General features: G+C 38.6%; 1 protein-coding gene across 4 annotated transcripts in view; it reads left to right on the top strand.

The window, feature by feature from the left end:
• AFTPH (aftiphilin) overlaps positions 1–22,138 on the top strand; it is a 44,060-nt gene that overhangs the window by 510 nt on the left and 21,412 nt on the right. For all 4 annotated transcript variants that reach the window (XR_010428898.1, XM_064647638.1, XM_064647637.1 and 1 more), the window contains exons 2-3: positions 9,995–11,780; positions 21,533–21,684. Coding sequence is in view for 3 of the 4 variants with exons in the window: in XM_064647638.1 (XP_064503708.1) it covers positions 10,026–11,780; positions 21,533–21,684 (1,907 nt within the window). In the remaining variant the exon portion in view is untranslated. The remainder of the gene's footprint in view (positions 1–9,994; positions 11,781–21,532; positions 21,685–22,138) is intronic.

Below are 22,138 nucleotides of genomic sequence, written 5' to 3'. Positions count from 1 at the left end.
TCCTGGGGTTCAGCTGAGAGAGGGAGAGAGGAATCAGGGATATGTGGTACAGTAAGTTAACCTGTCCTGTGTGCTCGGCTTTTCCTGAAGACCTTTCTCTTTTCTAGCGTGTCAGTCGCTAAATGCGTCTGGAGGTAACTCTGCTTCAACCTGTCATCATAATTATGATTTTTATTTTTTTTTTAAGAAGCAATATCATTCTAAAATGGGGTAGTTGCTCAAATGCCTATTAGGTCCTGACGCTTCAGTTTACCATTATAAGTGTCTACTTGATGAACCAAAATATTTTTTTTTCCTTAGAGAAGACAATGCCTTAAAAAAAAAAAGGGTTAAACCCTGGGATTCCTTCGAGGTGTCAGTAAATTGGCCTCATGATGGTGACAGCCCCTTCCTCCCAGCTTCAGCACAGAAACTGAAACCTTCAGGAGTTTAATGCTCCTTTAACAAACATCTGTTCATAAACAGAGTGAGTAGAGGAGCACTGTTGACAGGAGCTGCACTGCGTCGGTCGTGTGAGTTTAGTTTTCATGTGTGGTTTACAGCCCATCGTGCTTCATTAGGAATAATTTTTCAGCTGTTGAGTCCATGGCAAAGTGAGTTTGATGGATGCTGCTTTTTAACTGGACTGGTCCTTGGAGACTGAACAAAATTAAAAGTATTTCCTCCTTGTGTTATTCTCTGGACATATGAACTAGACTTGGAAAGCTAATTAGCCTACTTTAAGCATGAAAATGCTCAGTTGTGTTGTCAGCACAGAAGTTGGCAGCTAACGCATGGGTAGTGGTTCCTCCTCCTGAAGTTGGAGCTGTACCTGGAGAAATACAACATTAATTGTGAGAGCCTGGGGAAGAGGTGAAGTAGCTGTGACTACAGAGGGGTTGTGGGTTTTTTGAAACAGTCATATCAGTGAAAAAAAGTAGCCTAAATGTGAAAATATGAGCATTTAAGCTTAAAAATATGAAATGATGCAGAGAAACTTATGTGGCTATGGTGTTTTCATTCCACATGATATTTGCATGAAGTACATATTGTATGACCTTCTAAGGCAGTGTGAAAGTATGACCTCTTCCTTTTACTTCCTTAATTTGTTTATAAGTAAGCAATTGAAGGAGCTCAGCATCAGTTTGGTTTTATTCTTTTATGTATTTTAGTTTTGTCCAGATCACGGTTTTGTTTAGCAAAGGATTTAATAGGCTGTAAAATTTTGAGTTATACACAGTTAAGTAATTCTGTTGATGAAAGCAATGTGATCTTACATTTCTACTTGAAAAAATTCCTCTAATAACTTATTGAGCATTTTAACATCTTAATTACATTGAGTAATATTCTGAAACTTTCAGTACTTTGCAAAGACTTGTCTTTCACGGTGGAAATAATACAACAGCTTAGATGGACTTCAGTCAACTCTTTGCCCTTTCCTCTTGAAATATTCATGGAGCTCTCCTTGCAGATCTGTGGTGGTATCAGTTGGAAACCCAGTGGTGAAGAAACTGATGCTTGGTCTGGTTGTTTTTCACTGTACTCGAGACATATTATCAGATCCTCATTATCTTTTTCGACAGAATGTTCATTCCTTTCTGTGCTATTTTGCTGTTTGACAACTTAAACTACTTCTTTGTGAGTGTTTCAGCACAGTGACACACTAACCCTTTCACAAGGATTCAAAATACTTAGAACTTTTCTGGATAGTCCTCTTAAGAGCAGTGGCTTAGATCCTACTCGTTCCTAGGTGTCAGAAATTTTGTTTGTGAGGGTTTTTTTGTTTGTGCAAAAAACCACACTGTGTGAGCTGCTGCTGTTGCACACACAAAAAAGTCTTGAAATGTGCCTCGTTTGAATACTGACAGTCTCATTTTCAGCAGACTTTCTTTAAAGCTGATGTCTTTAGCAATTAAAATTTTCAACTGATTTCAGTTCAAGGAGTGTTTCTGTGTTGGTGCCATTTGCAAGGTGATCTAATGAATCTGCTTCTGTAAGGCAAATAATTTGGATTTTGCAAATCCAAGAGCCCTGTTTGGGGAGAGCCACAAGGAAGGGCAAATCCTGTCGTCACCTTACTATGTTTGAAAGTTGGTACTAGGGTGAAGGAAATGTGAAACCTTGAGTTCATGTGTCTTTTGAAAAGTGATGAAAAATAGATTTTATTCTTTGGAGTATTAGGTGTCCTGCCTGTATTGTGTTTTTAATATGATGTAATGTCTGTAGGTGGGATAAATGATGAATAATGTAAGGCTGTTCACTGACAAACAAGCAAAAGTTCTCAGTAATGGAAAGAAGACCTATGTGGTTGTTCTCCCTATGCAGTTGTATTTCCTCTGCCACGCCATAGGAGAACCTTTCACATAAGAGTGCACCTCTGGGCAGTGTTAATTTACTCTTTACTGTAGTCTGTGTGAAGTTTGAAAGGCTTATATGTGGTGGAGAACACACTGCTCTGTAAATAAGTCTCTGGGAACAGTTGACCTTAGGTAATCTAGTTCTAATACTTTTTAATCTAGCATCTTTTTATCTTAATTTAGAACAGGTTCCCAGCTAGCATGTTTGAGGGTAACATCCAGAAATAGATTTTCTCAGTGAGTTGACCACCTGTTTTTAAAGGAATTTAAGAAATCGTAGAAATGAAAACATCTCAGCTATGTGTTACTTACGACATCTGTCTTTACACGTCGTAGGGCTGTGTACTCTACATTGGACACAAATATTGCATTCCTGCAGAGCCAGATTTTAAACCTGATTGACTTTCCCAGCCAGTTGTGTTTGCCTATAGGATTTTAAAATATGCTTGTTCTTACAATATTTCCTCCACTGTCTGGTTGCAGATTTAACTAAAGGCAGTGTCTTCATCTGCAGCTGATAAAGCACATCAGTAGATTTTGAGATGAGACATTTTTTTGCTTGTATTAACTTTACAAAGATAACCTGGTCTTTTAGGTTTGGGAAGTAATGCTATTCTTGGTTAAAAGAGTCTAATGAACCAGCACAACATCTAGATTCATATTTTCCTAACGTTCCTCTGATTCCACAGCTAAGTTAAAATGAAATAGGGAGAATTGAAGCAGCACAACTACTGAAAGTAAGTGTTTGATTGCTTCTTTGTATAGCCTAGAAAGGAGATCTTCCTTTAAAAGGAAGATAGCTATATCCAAGATCTGTTTAAATGCCACATTTTTGCCACCTAACATTGTTCTGTCAGTGACGAGAGGAAGAGGAGCACTGTCAAAGAGGTTTGGATATTGTCTAGGCTGGGTTGTCTGGGGGTGCCAGCCTCTGGAGGGCAGAAGGACAGGAAGAATAAGTGCCTGATTCCTGCTGTCAGCCTCCCAGGTTTTGTTACTTTAATGTTTGTTGTACATACAACACTTTGTGATGAAGGTGTCTCGCATATTCGGTGTTTGTTGAAACCACAGTGATGTACAGTGGTATTGATTTAATTCCAAATGTTGGGTAATGAGAAATAGGGCTTGGAGACGTTTGCCTTACTGAAACTGGAGAACATTGTTTTCTTCAACCCTGTATATGTCCAAGGAAAAAGAAGAGTGCTCTGAAACTCCTGCTTTGGGTAATGGACCTCCTGGCTGTAACAGCATCAGGTTCAAAATCGAAAACATTGATTTCTTGGAGGCTTTATGAAGTAAACATTTTCTTGCTGTATTTTGTTTGCTGGTAACTAATTCCAAAAATAAAAGTAAGCTTATTAAACCAATGTAAGAACATATTGACTTCAGCCTGGACAAAAACTCTCCCTCTAGAGTGGATTTGGATTGTAGAAATGCTGTTTTAGCAGACAGACTCTCCTCATTTACAACCACCATTCTAGAAATAGGTTCTCAGGTGCGGAAAGTCTGTGTGAATATGTTTTCCTTTGTTCATAAGCCAAGGAAAAGGCAGAGTGATAACAGAAGAGGACAGCTTTTCCTACTGGAAGCCAACATTGTGCTGTAATAAGTTTAAATCTGGTCCTTGCTGTGGTATTTTTGGCATCTGCTTGAGGAACTCCCTTGCAGTAAGAGTTAAATGTTCTTGGAAAGATCAGATGCTGGCAGCTGATGACTTGAATCCATCTCTTGCCATTGCAAGGCTTTTACTGTAGGGTCTTTCAGTAATGTTGTCATTTCTGTCATGGAGATCTTGATGGTGCCATGTCTGATTATTGTGTTTTCTGTGTGCTTTAAGGGGATGGGTTGCTTAACTCAGCTTTGTTTTCAGAATAATCCGCAGCTGAGAAGTTACTCATTGCTTCGCTTCCTCTTAAGGTAAAGGGAACATTCTGCTCTACGAGGGGTTTCTTCCTTTGAATTTACACGCCTCACGTATTTCTTTAGAGACACTCTTTGTGGCCTCCTGATTTTTTAGGTCTTATGTAAGAGCCAAACTTGCTGTTTCAGGTTTTGCCCTAGAAGATAGGCAGCAAAGGAACTATTTATACCTGCTTTTGTGTAGTGTAATTACATTGTTCCCTTTGCTGCCGTGTCTTTGTTAGACTGTTACTGTTACTCTGTAAAAAGATAGTGAACAAGGATGTGGTCTGTGTATGAGGGAAGCAGATATTGTTCCCTATTTACTGCAAACAAATAATAAGATACTCTGGCTTCATTGTAAATGTTTGGAAACCTAGTTAGTGACCATAAAAGAAGAGCATGCATTTCCTTTTTCCAATTCCTTGCCCTATCAAAACTTAAGTCAACTACTTCTCGTTTCTAGCATTACTGATTTCTCTTTTCTCTCTTGAGTGTTTTAAATTAACCTGAGTTACATTCTTAAATGCTTGTGACTTGAGAAAAAAGGTTTGAACCAGAGGCTGCAGTATCAAAATTGAATCTTAATAAATTAATCAGCAATTTTTTTTTCTTTTGAGTAAAATGTCAATATATAAGTATATTGGGGGATTGCACTTATAGTGACTTTTAACAGTGGTCTCTATTAACAGTGTTGAAATTTGTTTCAGAAATTCCTTCATAATGAACATTAGAGTGTGAATGCAAAGAAAGACATGGACACAAAAAGTTAACTAGTGTTTCTAGTTTAAAAAAAAAAAAAACAAACCAACAAAAAATAGGTAAAAAGACAGAAAGGCAGAAAATGGCACCTGAAAGAGAATACAATTCTTTAATAATTTTTTTTTTTGAAACTGCTGGGACAACTGCATGTCATGAGCAATTGATGGAAATCCATCTTCAGTCTAATAGTAAACTCTTGAGATCTGCAAGTGTTGCTGACCCTTGTCAACATAAATCTGTAATGGTGACTAAAGTAGTCCACTCTAAACATGAACACTTTAACTGTGCCAGATTCTTCACCTCAGGGTGTAAGGTTTGATGCCAGAAACCTGAGATGTTGCATATTAGAAATCACAGAAGTTATGTATGTTGTGCTCTGTTATGTAAGTAAAAACTGTTGTAATTTCCTTCAAATAGGAGTCCTTATTATATAGCATGCTGAAAAATTGGTGCCTTCCAGTTGTTTTAAAAGTACATGTTTCAAGAATGTTTAAATGAACAGATAAGTGCAATAAGTGCATGTGAACTTCATATCTGACTTTTAAATTTGGGAGCCAGTTCCCTGAAAACTACGGGGAAGATAAATAATCCACATTATTGGTCATAGATTTGTTCAAATTCTACTTTGGGTTAAACCATGTTTTGTGTTCATCACTTGAAATACCAGGTTTAAAAAATTATATAGCCTAATATCTTGACCAAGAATGTCTGAGCTGGGTATAAAGTACTACAAAAGATGAAGCCACTGTTCCAGCTCTGTTTGAGATTCCAGACAAAGCAGGGATTAACTAAATGAATTAAGGAACAAAGTCGTTGTTCTGTCAGACCTGGGGGTTTTCACTATGGTATTGTTTCAAATAACAAATTTGAATTCAAGTTTGATAACAAATTTCGTTTATAGTTGGCAGATAGAACACTTTTGGTAGTCGAGAAAGGGGACTATAATTAAATTCTTTCTGAAGAAAACTACATTAAGGCTATAAAATTCCCGTGCTGTTTTATATTGTGAGGAGATTTGGGATTATGCACAGCTTATAAATTTATCACTAATTAGTCAAGAGGAGGGGGAATACTAGTATGACTTTTTTTCCTTCTCTTACAGTTTGAGTATGTTTGAGTTCTATAAACAACAATTAAATTGTGTTGACATAACAACCTTACACTCATTTCTAATACAGGTTCATACATTTTGGAGCTCTTCATGTTTGGCTTTTAAAATGCAGCTGTAGCGTAAGTGGAAATAGTTGACATTTGAAGAAAAATATACACAAGTCCAAACAATTGATTATAAGTTGATTCTTGTGGTTAAACTGATTAAACACTTAGCAGACTTTCAAACCTATGATCAGATTTTTAAATGCACAATTAATGTTCCTTGCAGATCCTGTTTTGGCAACTGTTACAGAAACATATCTGGAGCATTGTGCTGCTGGACTGCTGCTGTGTAAATGATCCCTGTGATCTCTTAAAAGTGCTTTGAAATGAAAAATTGAAGGAAGTTTCTTCTGCTGCATGGCAGAAGTTACAGGAGAGAAAATTTTTAAGTGGTCAGAGATCTTCCTACATGTTCAATTGGGCTTTGTCAGGCTGCTTCAGCCCCCATGCAGTCTCTCTCAGTTATCTTTGTCCTGTGCTTGTCCTTATTATTCTTGTTCCTTGTCTCCCCTTTTTTATGATAACTGGAAAGAAAAGGAGTCTTACAGGTAAAATCCCTTTGATTGTGGTGCTTGCTGCTCTCACATTATTCAGTTTGTTTTCTGAAAACTGCACATTGGGGTTATTTTAGATCATCCTTGCTTCTAAGGATTTTCTCAACTCTCTTATCGTTTATTTTTGGCTGAGGTTAAAATACACAGTAAACGGCCAACAAAAAAGTGGGTAGGGTTGTTATGATGGATAGTGTATGGATGTATGGCCAGTGCAGGGTAAGAATTTTTTTTTTATTATTATTTTTGCATGAGATCCTCTGATGTCAGGTGGTGAAGTAGTTACTAATACAGACCTAAATGTGATATTTCAAATAACTCGAGTGAAAACCAACTTAGACAGGCCTGTAAGTCTGCAAAGACTTCAAACACACATGCTTTTTGGTGAACCATACAGTCAAATTTTTCTGTTAATGGGAAAGTTCAGAGGTTTTTTTCCAAGGCTTCTGATTCACAGTGTTGGGCTATGTCTTTGGGATACAAGAAAAAAACTTAGGCTTAGTTGCTTAGTCTGAATCATGGTGACTACCATTTTTTAATTTAGTTTAAGTAATTTTGGGCTATTGATGCATAAATTAAGAGGCTCATCAGCATCCTCCTGCATCTAATTCCTATCCAAAAAACTGTGCTACTGTGTGGAGACCACTGAGCTGGTGTTGTCTTTTAGCCAAACAAAAGCATTGCGGCTGATCAAAGTATTTCCCAAGAATTATAGAAAAACTTTATGCTGTAGGAATACAATGTGGATTTGTTTTATTACTGAACCAGCAAAACTATACTTTGATGTCATTGTCTATGTACAGGGCTGTAAGTTTATATATTTGCCAGTTAGAAACAAATTTAGGTTGCTTCTGTTTTCTGCTTTTTATATATATAATATATATAATACTTTGGTGTTGAACTTATGTCTTTATATCTTACACTGCACTAAAAGCTTCAAGAATGGGTCTTGTGGACTTCAGAAATCTTGGTTTCAAGACCAAATGTGTTAGCTTCCTAGCTTTAACTTGGGCTGTCCTTGAAGAAATGTTGAGTATTATTTTGTTTGTTTCAAGAACTAGTTTGTTGCCTTTACCATCTCTTCAGATTTTGTCACATGGGATATGATAAATATTATGTCAACTGAATTTTCAAATAGGTGTAACAGCTCTTACTAAATTTCAGAAAGTTTAACAATAAATTTTTGCTATTGCCTACTGAGATTCAACTGGAGATTCAAATTTAAATACAAGGGATGATTTGTTATAGCCAAATAAACCCATCCTTTCCTTTTCCAGGAACTGAAGGTGGGGAGAGTGAGTCCCATTGATGCAATTTTCTGTTCTTTGTCCTGAATCTGTCTTGTTACTAAAAAGCTGTTGATTGATGATCCCAGTAGCCATGAATTCCAGACACAGTGCCACTCACTGGTCAACCAGCTCCCCTATAACTTTAAGTAGTGCTATCCCTGAGATAACGGGCCTTAAGATGGGCACAGAAAATAGGAACCAATATCTACCTGACTGGTCTCTTTTCTGCAAAAGAGCCAATAGAGCACTTCCACCTCCCAGGGCACATCTTTGTGCACAGCCTGTGGATCTGCTTCTGCAGTGAAACATTCAGAAAGCAACTGTAGTCTGGATAATACTGGGTGTTTAATCCCGGTGTTGATGGTTGACCTCAGTAAATTTGGATATAAAGAAGGAATTACTGCTGTGATAGTGACAAAGACGAAATGCTGTTATGGTATTTAGTGAAGTGAAACCCCAGAAGCTCAGAAACTAAACAGATTGGAGTAATCTGTCTGTGAACATAAAGTCACACTTCTACAAACATCTTGGGAAGGATCTTTATCTCCATGTAGGACATTAAACAGCAATTGCTAGACCATGATGTAGAAGAGAGAGTGCTCCTGGGAGATGAGGCCTCTCAGATAAGAGAGTGAAGCTCTTCTCTCAAATACCTTGTTAAGCAGCTGGTGCTGAGTAAGCCTATGTGGGAGCTTGTTGACAACTTAGGCTTTATTCTAAACAAAATTCCTTTGCAGTTCTCTTCAGTTTGCATGTTATGTTACAAATTACTTCAGGGTTTCATCTGATAAGCATGACTTTCTTTTGGAACTGCAAAATACCCTTTTAAAAAGAAATTGTAGGTATGTTAGTCACCTTAAGGATGCCAGAGTTTCCTGGCAAATATCCAGAGTTGTTTGGCTCAAGTGCTTGGTATTTTGTGCTCAAGGAGAACTGCAGAGCTTCGTTTGTTGTTCTTTTACCCTTTGTATGCTGCTCTTAAAGTGTGTTCAGGAAGTCATTTGCCAAAGATGCTGGACTTAGGGATCATGGTTTACCTGTGTTTCAGACATGGCATTATAAAGTCTGCGCTTATTCTGGTGGTTAGAAATTCAAATATTTGCTAATATGTATAGGCTGTTTCCACTCATTTTCTGTAGATAAGGCTTAATGTGTTGTCACAGTTCATTCGTGGCAAGTTTTTTTTGAAGTGGAAAGAGCTTGGTCGTAGCTCTCCCTTTAAGGGTTTTAAGGTATGAACTAGTTCAGTGATATGTGCAGTTGTGGGTCTATACCTACTAGTAGTCACTGTTTCATTAATTGTACACAACATTGAAGAAGTCAGATCATTCTTTAGGAAAGAAAATTTTCCATAAACATCTTGCTTGTTCCTGTAGTGGTTTGCAATGTTAAGGGAGTCCTTAACCTGTTTCTGTCTAGGCCATGGGAATACTTTCTTCTTTTTTTCTTTTTCCTCTGTGATTCGGTGATTTGTGTTTAAATATTTTATGTATAATTGTGCTCAGTTCTCCTTTTGAGAATAAGCTTTGATGAAGTGTGTTTGGCTCTAGGCTTTACTGGTGTTCATAATGGCATCTCTCAACTGGTTCCTAAGACAGAAGCAGGCTGGTGGCAGCAGCTGTGGAGACAGCACAGAGTTGCAAAGAACAGGGAAACCAAACAGAAACCAATGAATTGGTAGAAAGAAACTTAAACAATAGGGCAGCAGAACTGATGAATTAGAACTGAGTTTAGTTGTATCAGTGTGTTGCACAACAGATCAAGACAATGATTTCAGCCCTACCAGCTGAGAATTGGCTCATAGAGTAGTTTACAAGAGCCTTGAACAGTCCCTGTGCCTTCTGAAACAAGTGGATTTGGGGACTGTTTCTTTCAGATATCCAATACAGACATTGACCTATACTCACACTTTTAAAATAAGGCACGAAACTGTAAAAATAAAGTGTATAAGAATACCAAAGCTGTCCAAATTCTGATATACTTCTGTTTTTCCCTGTTTCAGAAATACAGTAAGGTTGAAGCAGAACTAAACAATGGAACCAGACATTATTCGAATGTACTCCTCATCCCCTCCACCACTGGACAACGGAGCCGATGATGACGATGAAGATGAATTTGGAGGGTTTTCTGGTGTGAGCACTGCTGGTGTGGCTTTTGCTGATTTTGATGCACCTGACTACAGTCATCCAAAGGAAGAGTTTATACCCACGAACCACTTCATCCCGCTTCATGATTATTCCGACAACGTAGCTGGCATTGCAACTTTCACATCTGTTAAAAATGTTAAAGACTGCGCTGCAGAGCTTCCTACTCGTGCTAAGGAACTTTCTGATATGTCAGCTACTAGTACTATCAAAGAAAAATCTAAGCTTAGAACTTCAGGTACTGCTTTAGAAGACGTAAACAGAAGGGGGGAACAAAGAGACAACACTGGAAAATCGGAGGGTTTTTCTTCTCGTCCAGTTAGAACTGGTGTAACAGTTGAGAGCCAGGATGAGCAAATAGATGCTTGTAATGGTGAGAAACTTCCATGTCTAGAGATTCTAACAAACGGATTTGCAGCATCAGACCCTGTAAATCCTCAGGGAACAGAAGATCTAGACAGTATCGGTGACTCAAAGGGACTGAAAACTGTTAGCACCCATAGTACTGAGCAAAATTTGAACTCAATGCCTAGCTCAGGTGAAGACTTTGCAGATTTTGCTACATTCTCAAACAAAAACCCAATCCATTTAGAGGGAACGGGGCCTACAATATGCAGTGTTCTTAGTGAAAGGGACTCACTGAGCATTCAGGAGAACAACAGAATAAACAGAGTAACTTGTACTGAAGAAGAGGTTTGCATTTCAGAAGTGAGTTGTGAGCAGGGTCCCTCAGCACTGGAAGATAATGAATTTGCTGTTTCTAGTACGTCTCAAACAACTGGAAGTTCAATATGCACTACTGAAAATGGAGAGCACAGTGGGAGGAGAAGACAACATCGCACAGAGAATGGCAAAGATTTTCATAGGCCTGATGGTTCTTCAGAAGCAGCAGACATCAAGGTTGATAAGATCCAAAGCCTAAGCTGTGATCCTGCAGAAAAATCGGGTGATTCTGAAGCTCTTAAGAATGGTGGAAGTAGTACTGAAGTTGAAGCTTGCAGTGACACACATGAAGATGTTTTTGGTGACTTTGGTTCAGTCAGCAGTGTGTCTCCCACCTTCAGGAACGCTCAAGAATCAGTAAGTGATCTAGATTTGGAAAGAACTGCTGAACAGCCTGCACATATTAGCAAACCTAATGTTGAATTTGGTGAATTCAGGGACACAAGTACTGTTTCTCAGCAGCCGGCAAGTTTGGATCAAGCTGAACTAAAGCAGGCTGCTGACACTTTAGAATGTGATACTACCAGTAAAACTTCTGGCTTAGACTTCCAGCATACTACTGAGGTAGAAAATGGTGATGATAGTGAGTTTGGAGACTTTGATTCAGTGCCAAAACCTCAAGATGAGAGTGTTGCTTTCCAGGACTCTGACGACTTTGCGGACTTCAGTTCAGCAGGTTGTAACCAGGCTACAGACTGGAATGCTTTTGAAGATGAACAAAGAGACAGCTGTTCTTGGGCTGCCTTTGGAGAGGAACAAGCTGGTGAATCTCATCACAGAAAAGAGACATGGCAGTCACATAGGACAGAAGCACCTGCCAGGAGTGATGGCCCAGTATTACACAAGACTGACAGTTTTGCTTTAGCATCTTCCCAAGGAACTATCAGTAAGCAATCTCAAGAGCTAACACCTTCAGTTCAGGTAAGGGTGTCCTTGATTTTGCTCGGCCTTGTTCTGTTCTTGTGCATACAGCCCTTCCTGGTTCCTACTTCTGCATACAACAAATATTTGAATAGTCCTTGTTTGTCTTTCAGGAGAGATTTAATGTGGTCTGTGAGACAGGCTGATATGAAATAGTATGCTGTGTTTGGATCTTGCAACTCTTGTACTGTTACTTCCTGCAGAAAAACGAGCAGGGTGTGCTGGAACTTGTATGCATTTGTTTTGAGGATTGCATGTGATCCTTTACATAAATTGATTGAAGGAATAAGCCAGCATGAACGTTTCAGAGCTGTGATAGTATTTCCTTTGCTCCATTGTTAGTTACTTTTGGGGAGGCGCTCTGTTGCCTTTTCATAAAGCAGTGCTGTGACTGGAAGCTGGGATTACTGGTTCCCAAAATTTTTCATCACCATTCTCTGTTGTGTTTTCAAAATCTGATTAAATATGATTACTTGATTTGTAAATAGCTGCACTCATTTGCTTAGAGCAGAGAGCGTGATAAAACACAACCTGTGGAATTCTGTCCCTGTTATTTCAGCTCCTGGGAAGTTAACCATTAAAAAGTTCTTTAAAAATAAGTCTCTGTTATACATTAATTGTGGGAAGCTTCACATCATAGCAACATCACAAATACAGGACTGGTGATTTGTTAAAGCTGCTGATACTTCTAATTAGGAGTCCCAGGGAGGGTGAAGTAAATAGATTTATTTCTTACCACACCCCCTGTGTTTTCTGCCTTAGTTGATAGGCTTTTATTAATTCCTAATTAGTTACTTCCTAAGTCTTTTTACAGGTAATTTTTTTGAGATCTATACCTGTTCATACATAGACTTTTTTTTTACCAAGTCTTTGATATTACTTTTACAGAATTCAGAACAACAGTTTGAATTTAGAATTCTCTTCAGTGCTTCTTTTTATTCACATCATCCCATATGAGTAGTTTAGAGTATGCTCTGTGTTTTGAGAAGTGTGCAGCAGCACCAGCAGTAAAGGGTGTTAGTGGTGATATGTGTCTGAAAGGTTTGGATCTTCTCTGGCAGTAGAAGGAAATGAGGTAAGTCCTTTCTTCCAGGACCTTGGTTGGTGACAGCCCTGCCTCTTCCCGTTTCCGCCCAGTGACAGGTGAAATGGCTTTTCAGAAGAAGGTTGTGCCAGCTGGAGCTTTGCCAGCACCAGCAAATGGAATGGAGCTTTTGGGCCTTAGCACTGGTTTCTTGTCCCGTTAAAATCTGTGACCCTCAGGTCCTTACACTTCCTGCTTGCTGTTCCCTGCAGTGACCAACACAGCACATCTCAAAGGGATTTCACAAGCCAAAAAAAGGCTCCCGAGTGAACCTGCAGAGAGATTTTTGTGCCTATGCAAAACCCTGCTGCTATGCAACACCTGAATGTGTTGGTCCACTTCTTAATTTGAAAGCACAAATCTATTGTTACCTATTCTGTTAGTCATTCACTCATAAAAATTGGAGAGTACTAAGGTCATTAGTGCAATTAATCTCAATTGTGTCTCTTGCCACTTGAAGGACTGTCCAGAATCTGACAAAGAAATGGGGTGGGGAGATGATTTTAGTAAATCATCCCTTTTATTTTCTAGTTAATTACACTATTAAGGGATAGTCTAAAGGTTTCAAACATTTATTTTCTTTTAAAATTGTCTATAATTTTATGATGGAGTTTTAATAGAAAGCGTTTCTGGATGTAGATGTTTATAAAAACAGAACCTTCAGAGGTTCTGTAGTTAATTTCCCCCCTCCCCAAGTCTGCCTTAACAAAAGATAAAAGTAGAGTTAAAACAGAAGTTCTTTGCTCAAGATCCAGATGAAATCATACAGTAGTTTGATTAGATTGTAAAGCAAATTTTAAGACTTAAATGGCTTTTTTTCATTCCCTCTCTTTATGCTGCAGTCCTTTGTGACTGTTTGGATCCCCTGACAGTGAGGAAGTACAACTGTGACCATGTTTTACACAAAGAACCTGGAGAGGAAGTTGAGCTGGACATGTTTTCTCTGTTGCAATAGTTTCCTTAGCCTTGCAATATGAGTTAGTTGCTACATTTTTTTTTTTTCCAGTTAACTCTTAAAGCAGTAGCTTCACGTTTTCAAAATGTACTTTGTATTCTGTAAGTACCTTAAAGTTTTGGAAGGATCTATTAAAACTTTTTTATCTTAAAAAAATTTTTGTTTTAAGATTAAATAGTAATTCTGTTTTTAATCCATTGAGCCACAGATTACTAAATTGCAGTTAGAAACACTGAGATTAACTAACAAGTCAACATGAGCCAGCAGGCAGTCCCAGAGTGTAGAACCTTAGTAAAATTAAACTCAGATTTTGATCAGCGTCCTTGCTTTCATTTAAGACGATGTCACTGAGGTCAAAACACAGAATACAGCATTTTAAAGTATTTACCAGTCTTCTGTTTGCCACGTTTTAAAGCTGAGTTCTGCAGCTGTTTGGATGCAAGAGCAGGAACACTTGCATGCAAAATAAATCTCATGAGAGGTAAAAGAACAAAGTTTACTACTACCCTGGCTAAAGAAGGTTAGGGAGGAGGAGATCAGTGTATTGCTGGCAGATCTAACAAGCAATTGCTGTAGCAACCCAAAGGGAGCAGGCTGTGTCCAAGGGAGAAATACTGCATGTGTTGGACACTTGAGATAGATGTGAAAATCGAGATCTCAGCTTAGGCTAAGGGTGGACTGAGATCATTTACAAGATACTGTATACACTTGACCTGCGATGGTGAGGCTGGGAGAGTCACTGTAATGTGGTAGTGAAATAATTTTGAATGGTGTATAAGAGAATGATCCTAATGGAATTCTTTACAAAGGCAGAAAATTGAAAAGTATACTTAGCATTGCTGTTTAAACGTGGAAATGGTGCATACAGCAATTTTCATCCATCCAGAATGCAGCATGAGAGCAAAGTTATTTATCAGTAGCTCAAGTCTCCTTTCCAAAGGCCTCTGTGTATTTTCCTTTCAGTTTTCTTAATTTTTATATTCTGGATGTGGAAGTGGCAGCAAAATTTTGTGCTTTCTGAATGTGGTCTTGATTGTACAGTGTGTGTTGGGCAAACTGTTTTAAAGATTATGGATTTGGTATACTCTTTAATTAAAAAATAGACTTTACTTCAATTCAAATATTTAATCCATTTTTTTATTAGAAAATATCAAATATCAAAGACAACACTGAGGTGAGGTCACAGAAATGACCTTAAATAGTGACACGTAGTGGCAAAAAGATCACTATGCCTTTTTTTCATTGCCTTTGGTCTCAGGCTCTGAATCCTGCACACAGTCTGCAGTGCAGGATTTGTAACATGCTGACCTTTTCTATTCAGTAGTACTGTGTAGAGGGGAGGAGAGAAAGGGCTTGGTGTTTTCAGTTAAACCTGCTGAAAGAATTTGTGACCCCTTAGAAAAGGTTCCAGTGTCAAAGGCTAATGGACACAGATACACAGGCTGTTAATTGAGCCCATATTAATGCTGCTGTATACCTTAATCCATTTCATGTCTGCAGCTGAAAATGTGTAGTACTTGGTTTTGGCTGAGCTGCAGTTTGCTTTAGACAGAGGTGTGCCTTTGTGTTCACTATCACGAAGATTTAGGCTGTATCTGTGGGTGAACTGGCTGACTTAACAAGTCCCTGCACTGTACCAGAGGCATTAGTCCCTTTTAAGTGATCACATTGCAAACTACTAAGTTATGTTTATAAGAGATAGAAGGCTTGTAGCACTGCTTTGTCCAAGAGATAGTGCTGAACATTAGTCAGCTGAGGGGGTTACTCTGCTGCATTAAGAATATATATATAGGACTTGAGCAGTGAAGCACAAGAGCAGTTATAATCCATGGTAATGGTGTGGGTGGGGAATACGGCTGTGCCTGGCTGTGTTCAAGGAGCACAGGCATCTCTGGAGGAAGAAGAGCCAAACAATGGCTTGGTTGAGAGGCCGAAAGTCTTTACCTGATTTAGCCGAGAGTTAAGGAATCCTGGAAAGGGATAAAGGAAAATGTGAACAGTCCTCCAAGTGGGCTTTAAGATCCTCCACTGATTAGAGAGCCTGTGCTCACAGGCTCTGCCTCTTCAGATTAATCAGTGTGGGCGATGCACAGTTACTAAGCCACGCATATGCAGCAAGACAAAGAAAACCCTGGATCGCTGTCACTTGGAGTGTACTTTGTCTTGGGCAGTGATCATCCTTTTGGGAAAAAGTAATTATGACCATAAAGACTTCAGCCCTCCCAGTTCACTAAGGTAAATTAAAGTAGTGTTGGCTAAATTATGTTCAGGCAGTCGGGTAGCAATTTACAGTGTAAATATATATTTCTGGAAAGGTTTGGGTTTCTTAAGTTTCTTAAGTATGTGCAGCTGAACAGCAGTAAAAATCAGACTATTAAAAGTAGCCCATAATTGCTGTTTTTCAGAACAGGCTGGCTAAGGGGACTCTTACAAAAGAAAACAGTTTGAGAGAGGTTTGTTTTAGCATTACTATTGTTTGTATATCACAGGACGAAATTATTCCCCATTTTGTAAACTTAAGTGTCATCTGCTGTACTTCCTCTCAGAGCCTGACTGAGAAGTTAGTGCAACACCAGTAGATAATAACAACATGGCAAACTGAAATGGTCAGTAAGTTTTATGTAGTCACAATAAATAACTGTTAAACTTCACTTTGCTGGCATGGCAGGTGCAGGATTTGCTGCATTCTTCAACTGAGGGAGAATAAATGGTCAATGCTTCCAGCAAAAAGGAGGGAAACAGCTTCATACTTCTACCCTGAACTTCCCTGTGCTTTACAACTCCTGTATCAATCAGTAAGGAGAGGAGAGAACTCATGTTCTTTTTTTCTCAAGCTACTAAATTTTCAGATTTGCTTTGCAGCTGATCTCAAAACTTTTATAGTTACTCTTTAAAAAGGGATTTGGGATATTTAGGACTGAGATTGCCTTCTTTAAATTATTGTAAAAAACCCTGAATCTTCATTTCACATTGGTGAGGGTTTTTAGTTCTTGTGGCATCCTTTTCCTGGGTTGCAAATCTCAGTTTAGGGCAAGTATTTTAATTATGAATTTCCTCTGCTAAGAAAAATACCACGGTTCAATTTTTTGCATCTAAGAAATTTGTGGCACCACAAAATTTACCTGCTTTTCAAGTCAGGGTGGAGAAAAGCCATCACATTTAAGTCGTGAGAAGTTAAGTAGTGTTCTTTGTAAGCCTTGCTTGTCTTTTTTAGTCAGGAGTTTTTCTGCCTGCAGCTGTTCCCTCATTGCTTTTGAGGAGGTGTTCCCTTTGCTAGGCAGAGCCTGCACATCAGACAAAGAAATAAATTGTTGTTATGTGAAAGGGAAATGGATTCATAGTTTAAGTAGTCCATAAACCCTTTCAAAGAAAAAACTGCCCCCATGTAACTAAGAAATTAGTGATTTGTTTGTTTGCTTATTGTGTTTAGTTATCTGTTTAGCTTTGTTTAATGCTGAGTCCAGAAACTTTTGAGACCCACTGAAGCTAATTGGTGTGTTCCCCCTGGTGAGTTTTTCAGCTCCCTTGAGTTATGAGTGGTCATGTAGTCTAACTTTTTTTAAAAAATCCCCAAACCCTCTCAAAAAAACCCTCAAAAAAACCCAGTAAAAAACAAACAACCAACCCCAAGACACCCAACTCCCCCACACACATATGGTGAAGGTACAGGAGTATGTAGCAAGTTAGTTCCTCACAGGCAAATGTGCTGCTGGAAGATAGGGTTTGGTTGTTAAAAAACCCAGCAAAGGGAGTTTCTTGTTTCACCACTACTTTGTTTTGTTAAAATGGTCATAAATACCTGTGCTAGACATTGCAGAGCAGTGGGTTCACAATTTAAAATAAATAAAATCTTTCTGGTTATTCAGTTTCTTGGCCTCTGGCCCATGAGCTTTGTTCTATCATTTTTTGAGAGTCTTCACTCAGCTTCTGAGTTCTAACTAGAAGCCAATGATGTCCATATGAACTTTATTCCTTTCCTAAATTATGCATTTAGCATCTTGGATCCTTTATATGCTCATTACTGTCTCTTTTATGTTTTTCTTTTATTACATTTCATATAAGCTTGAATATCTGAATATGCTCAGTAATTTAACTGTTACACTGATTTCATTTCTTGGGTCTTCCAGTTTTGTGTTTGATAGATGGAAACAGCCCAGAGCTGGTGTTGCTTCCTCTATGGCCTCATTTCCTGGCAGGAGGATAAGGAGGGCTGAAGGCATGCTCTGCTTTTGGCTCTTCCCTTCTTAAAACACCTCTGAAGGCTGCCAGAGCAGAGATGCTGTGAGCTGTAAGGGATTTCCTAAGGGAAAAAAAAAACATTGTGTTGAGAAGTGGGCTGTGCCCTCCAGTGAAAAGAGGGGAGGAAGGAAGGACAAAGTGCCACTCCACTCTTCATCTTCCATCGGGAAGAGGAGTTCACTGGATGAGCTCCCATGTCTGCTCTGCAGTTCATATGGGATTGGAGCCATGGAGAGAAGCAAGACTGGGTTTTTTCCTGCTCTTGTTCACAGAGTTCCCTGAAACTTCACTCAGAGAAGCTTTACAGCAGTCAGGTGGTGAAAACTGAAATCAGCTGTTTCTGTAGTGGGGCTCAAGTGTGTTGTCTTTATGGCAAGTTCTAATATTTGCCCTTTTCATAGCTCTGAAGAAAGGCAGTGACCTGTCACTTTGAGTTCATGTGGAGGAGGGTGGAGGGTTTGGTGTGCTGGGTGGTCAGTGCAGATTTGCTGTGTTGGAGGAATTCATCAATTCTGCAGTCTTGTGATGGAGAAGAAGAGAAAAACAAATTCTGTAAACCAAGACCTTTAGGTTTTCAGCTCTGAGGGCTGGATCTTGCCCCCTATATAATTGCCAAGGACATAAATTCTAATTCTGTGGTTGTTCTTATTTTAAAGTCTGTGATATTTTGATTGGTTCTGGTGGTTATTACCACATATTTAAAGAGTCTACCAAAAAACTTCTATGCAGTCATAGAAACTGTGGGGCTTTGAATTTATCACTGTTTGGAGAATCACAGCTAATGTTTAATGGCAGCTCGAGCCTTTGTTCACACCTTCAGCAAGTCCCTTTAAGGATTATTCTTCTGAAGTGGTTGTGCAAAACACTTGGGTATCAAATGCTTTCAGTGACATGAAAAGTTGATTAAAGTTCTCTTTTTCTCCTTTTTTTTTTCCTGAAGACAGACATGACATTACTTCTGTCCTACAAAGTAGTATTTTCTTAGTCTGATTTATGCAAACAGTAGATCGAGGTTTGTAGGAGATGGACATTTACACCAACTTTAAAACCTCGGTAATGTCCTTTATACCTGGAAGCTGTGGCCACAGGATTTCATTACCAATTAGGAGGACAAGTTCAGCTGCTTCCATTAATGACATTGGCACTGCCCAGAGATGTGTGTTTGTGCACTCATCCCTGTGTGCATTTGCACACACAGAATTAATTACTCTGGTTTGCTATGGAAACAGTTCTTTGTCGTATAGAAACAAGGGCTAAGCATTTCTGAAAATGTAGAAAAGATGACAGCAAGTGTAAAGAATGCTATAGTTAAACTGTTCCTGAAATTTTAGCACCATTCTTAAGCTCAAATTTGAAACAGGGTACTGACTGACATGCTGCTTGGTTCTTAGAGACTTTCTGTTCATTCTTTCATTATCTAAGTGAGCGTATTTTTGGTCACTACCATGTTCACAAATGTTAATCCTTTTCAAGAAATGAGATGCCGTGCTGTTTCCATGATCCAGTGCTTTTCAGCTGCCTTCTTCTTTTCCCTGGGGGTATGTACTCTTGCTATATTACAGAAATGAAGTAAGCATCACCTCTTGATTTAAGATAAGGCCAAGTGATGTATTGTAGGCAAAGTTCAGTTTTAAAACTGGAGTATGCTTTTGTGTGCTGAAGCATTAGCCTAGAGTCTGGAATACTGTTTAGTTTTACTTCAAAAAATTTAAGTTAGTGTCTTAGTTCTGGTCAACAAACACAAAACAGCCTACAAGTATTATAACTTACTGTATTGCCAGGATGATTGGCATTAAGAGGCAATTAAAAGGAAAATTATATACTGTAGAACATGGCTCATTATAGTCAGAATATCCCAGTGAGGTAATGAAGAAGAAATGAAAAAAAAAAAAAAAGGGGGTGAGTCAGGTAAGCTCTGAACTTAGATCCTTTGTGCATTTTGACAGGATGCTTTGCAAATGACTGTACCTGGTGGCTGTCCCTGTTAGGAATTTCTTTCACAGGTAGTAAAGCTGAAGAGTTGATGTTTTAAGCCAATTCATTTTCCTGCTTTTTGCAGTTAGTGGCTGAATAGAGAGAATAGTCTGGACAGACTCAGCTCCCGGTTCCCGACTCATCATCCAGACTCCTATACAGAATCCAGATATTCTGATAACATGGTGTTTTCCTCTGTTATGTTTGCTGATGTACATGGTCAGTGAGTTGCTTAATTGAGTCAAGAGACAAGGCAAATTTTCAGCTAAAAATTCAAATGAGAAATGTTGTTTAACTACTGGAATTGTGCCGCAGGTATTTTGGTGCATAAAGGTTTGTCTCAACTGCGCTGATTGGTCTGACTTCCTCCTACAGCCTTCTCTGAACTTCATATCATTTCAGTTGTAACAAAACCCCCTCCGTTTGGAGGTTTGTGTGTGTAAATTCAGCATTGTTGCTGGAATATGCTGTATCTCCACAGGAGGGCTCTGCTGGCATAGCTATAACAGCACTCACCGTGGGATGCCCCTGGGATTTCCGCCTACTCCGTTCCTTTTCCATTTCCCCAGTGGAAAAGCAGGTGTTGGAGCTGCTGGACGCTGCCCTGTGTGTGTGTTGCAGCAGAGCACTGGGGAAGTGTTTGCTGAGGAGCTCTAAACTGGAAAGATAGAAACGCTGCTCTTATTGCCAGGCTTGTGCCTCCTTTTTTTAGCAAGAAGAGATTCAGGTGTTTGTGGTAAAAAATTAGTACATTAAAAAAGGCTTTAATTCCATTTTTATGAGCATACCTTGCAAATGGTGTTTTATTAAATATTAAGAGCTTGATGGTTACCTATTTTTAATGGGTTGAACTGGGGAAAAGCAATATATTCCTTATCAGTGGTACATCTGATGTCTGAGTCAGTTTCTAGACCTCTAAGAAGTTGAAATTCTGTCATTATGGAAATACAACAGAGAGAAGAGAGAAAAATGTAAAGGAGGAATTAAAAAGAAGAAAGCATAGTATGCTTGTCAAAAAAAAAAAGGGGGGGGATTTTTTTGTTGTTTTTTTGGGGAGGGTTAGGAGTTTGTTTGATTCCTTTTTATTTTTTGTACCAATTCCATCTGCCAAGGCCCAGTGTGTGCTGTGGAATTAAAATGCCTGGAAACCATTAGTACCAATATGTGCTGTTTATATTGCTGAGTCCTTGTCCTTACATAGTGTAATTCGTGTTGCACACATTTTCTACTAATTTATAACAGAGTGACTCTGGTAAGACCAGATCTGGACTCTTCTGTAAGAACTCACTTTGCAGAGGGTACGTTCATTACTGTTTCTTTGTAGCTGAAAGCCTGTATTTGGTGCTTTAAAAGTCTTGTGGTCCTCTGACAGTTAATATTTTGTGGTAAGTGAAACCTTGTATTAGCTATGTATTGTTTTCCGTCTTATAGTTATAATTTTGGACTTCTTATCTTTAAAGCAGTTACCATAACTTGACAAATATTTTCTCTCTGATATAGACAACATTGCTAAGTCGCCTGGAACGAATATTTGAAGTCTGTTTTCCTTCCATGCCTGTTCTTGAAATTGAAGAAGAAATAAGTTCCTTGAATCATTTGTTGGAGGCAGGTGAAAAGCAGATGACAACTGAGGAGACCTTAGCAAATACTGAGTAAGAACCTACAATGCAATGAACTTAAAATGAACTTAAACACGTAATTCAAACTCAGGTGTTTGCTTCAAGCATTTGAGAAGCTATTGAGCAAAAATTAGCTGTCTATCAGAATGCTTGTTTTTAGTGACTACATATGCCAGGAGTATTTCACTTAGCAACTTAGCAGCATATCATCTTTTCAGTGATGCCTCTGAATTAATCAGAATACATCTTAGTAGTTACACGTGCTATAAATTACTGTATTTATTTATGTGATGATGTAGTCTTAAGTAGGTTTTGTCCTGTCTGCTGTGGACACCATTTTCCAGTAAGAAGTCTGAACTGTAATAGAGCAAGAACACTGTGCATTTCCCCTGGGTGTTGGGCTTGGGCATAAGTTTAATTGGAATATATAATAAGTCACTTACATTAAAACCTAGAATAAATATTCAAGGCTGCCAGGCTGTTTTTC

The sequence above is a fragment of the Pseudopipra pipra genome, chromosome 3, assembly GCF_036250125.1.
Source record: "Pseudopipra pipra isolate bDixPip1 chromosome 3, bDixPip1.hap1, whole genome shotgun sequence".
NCBI lineage: Eukaryota > Metazoa > Chordata > Aves > Passeriformes > Pipridae > Pseudopipra > Pseudopipra pipra.
Note: the sequence above shows the minus strand (reverse complement) of the source record. Positions and strands in the feature narration are given on the sequence as shown.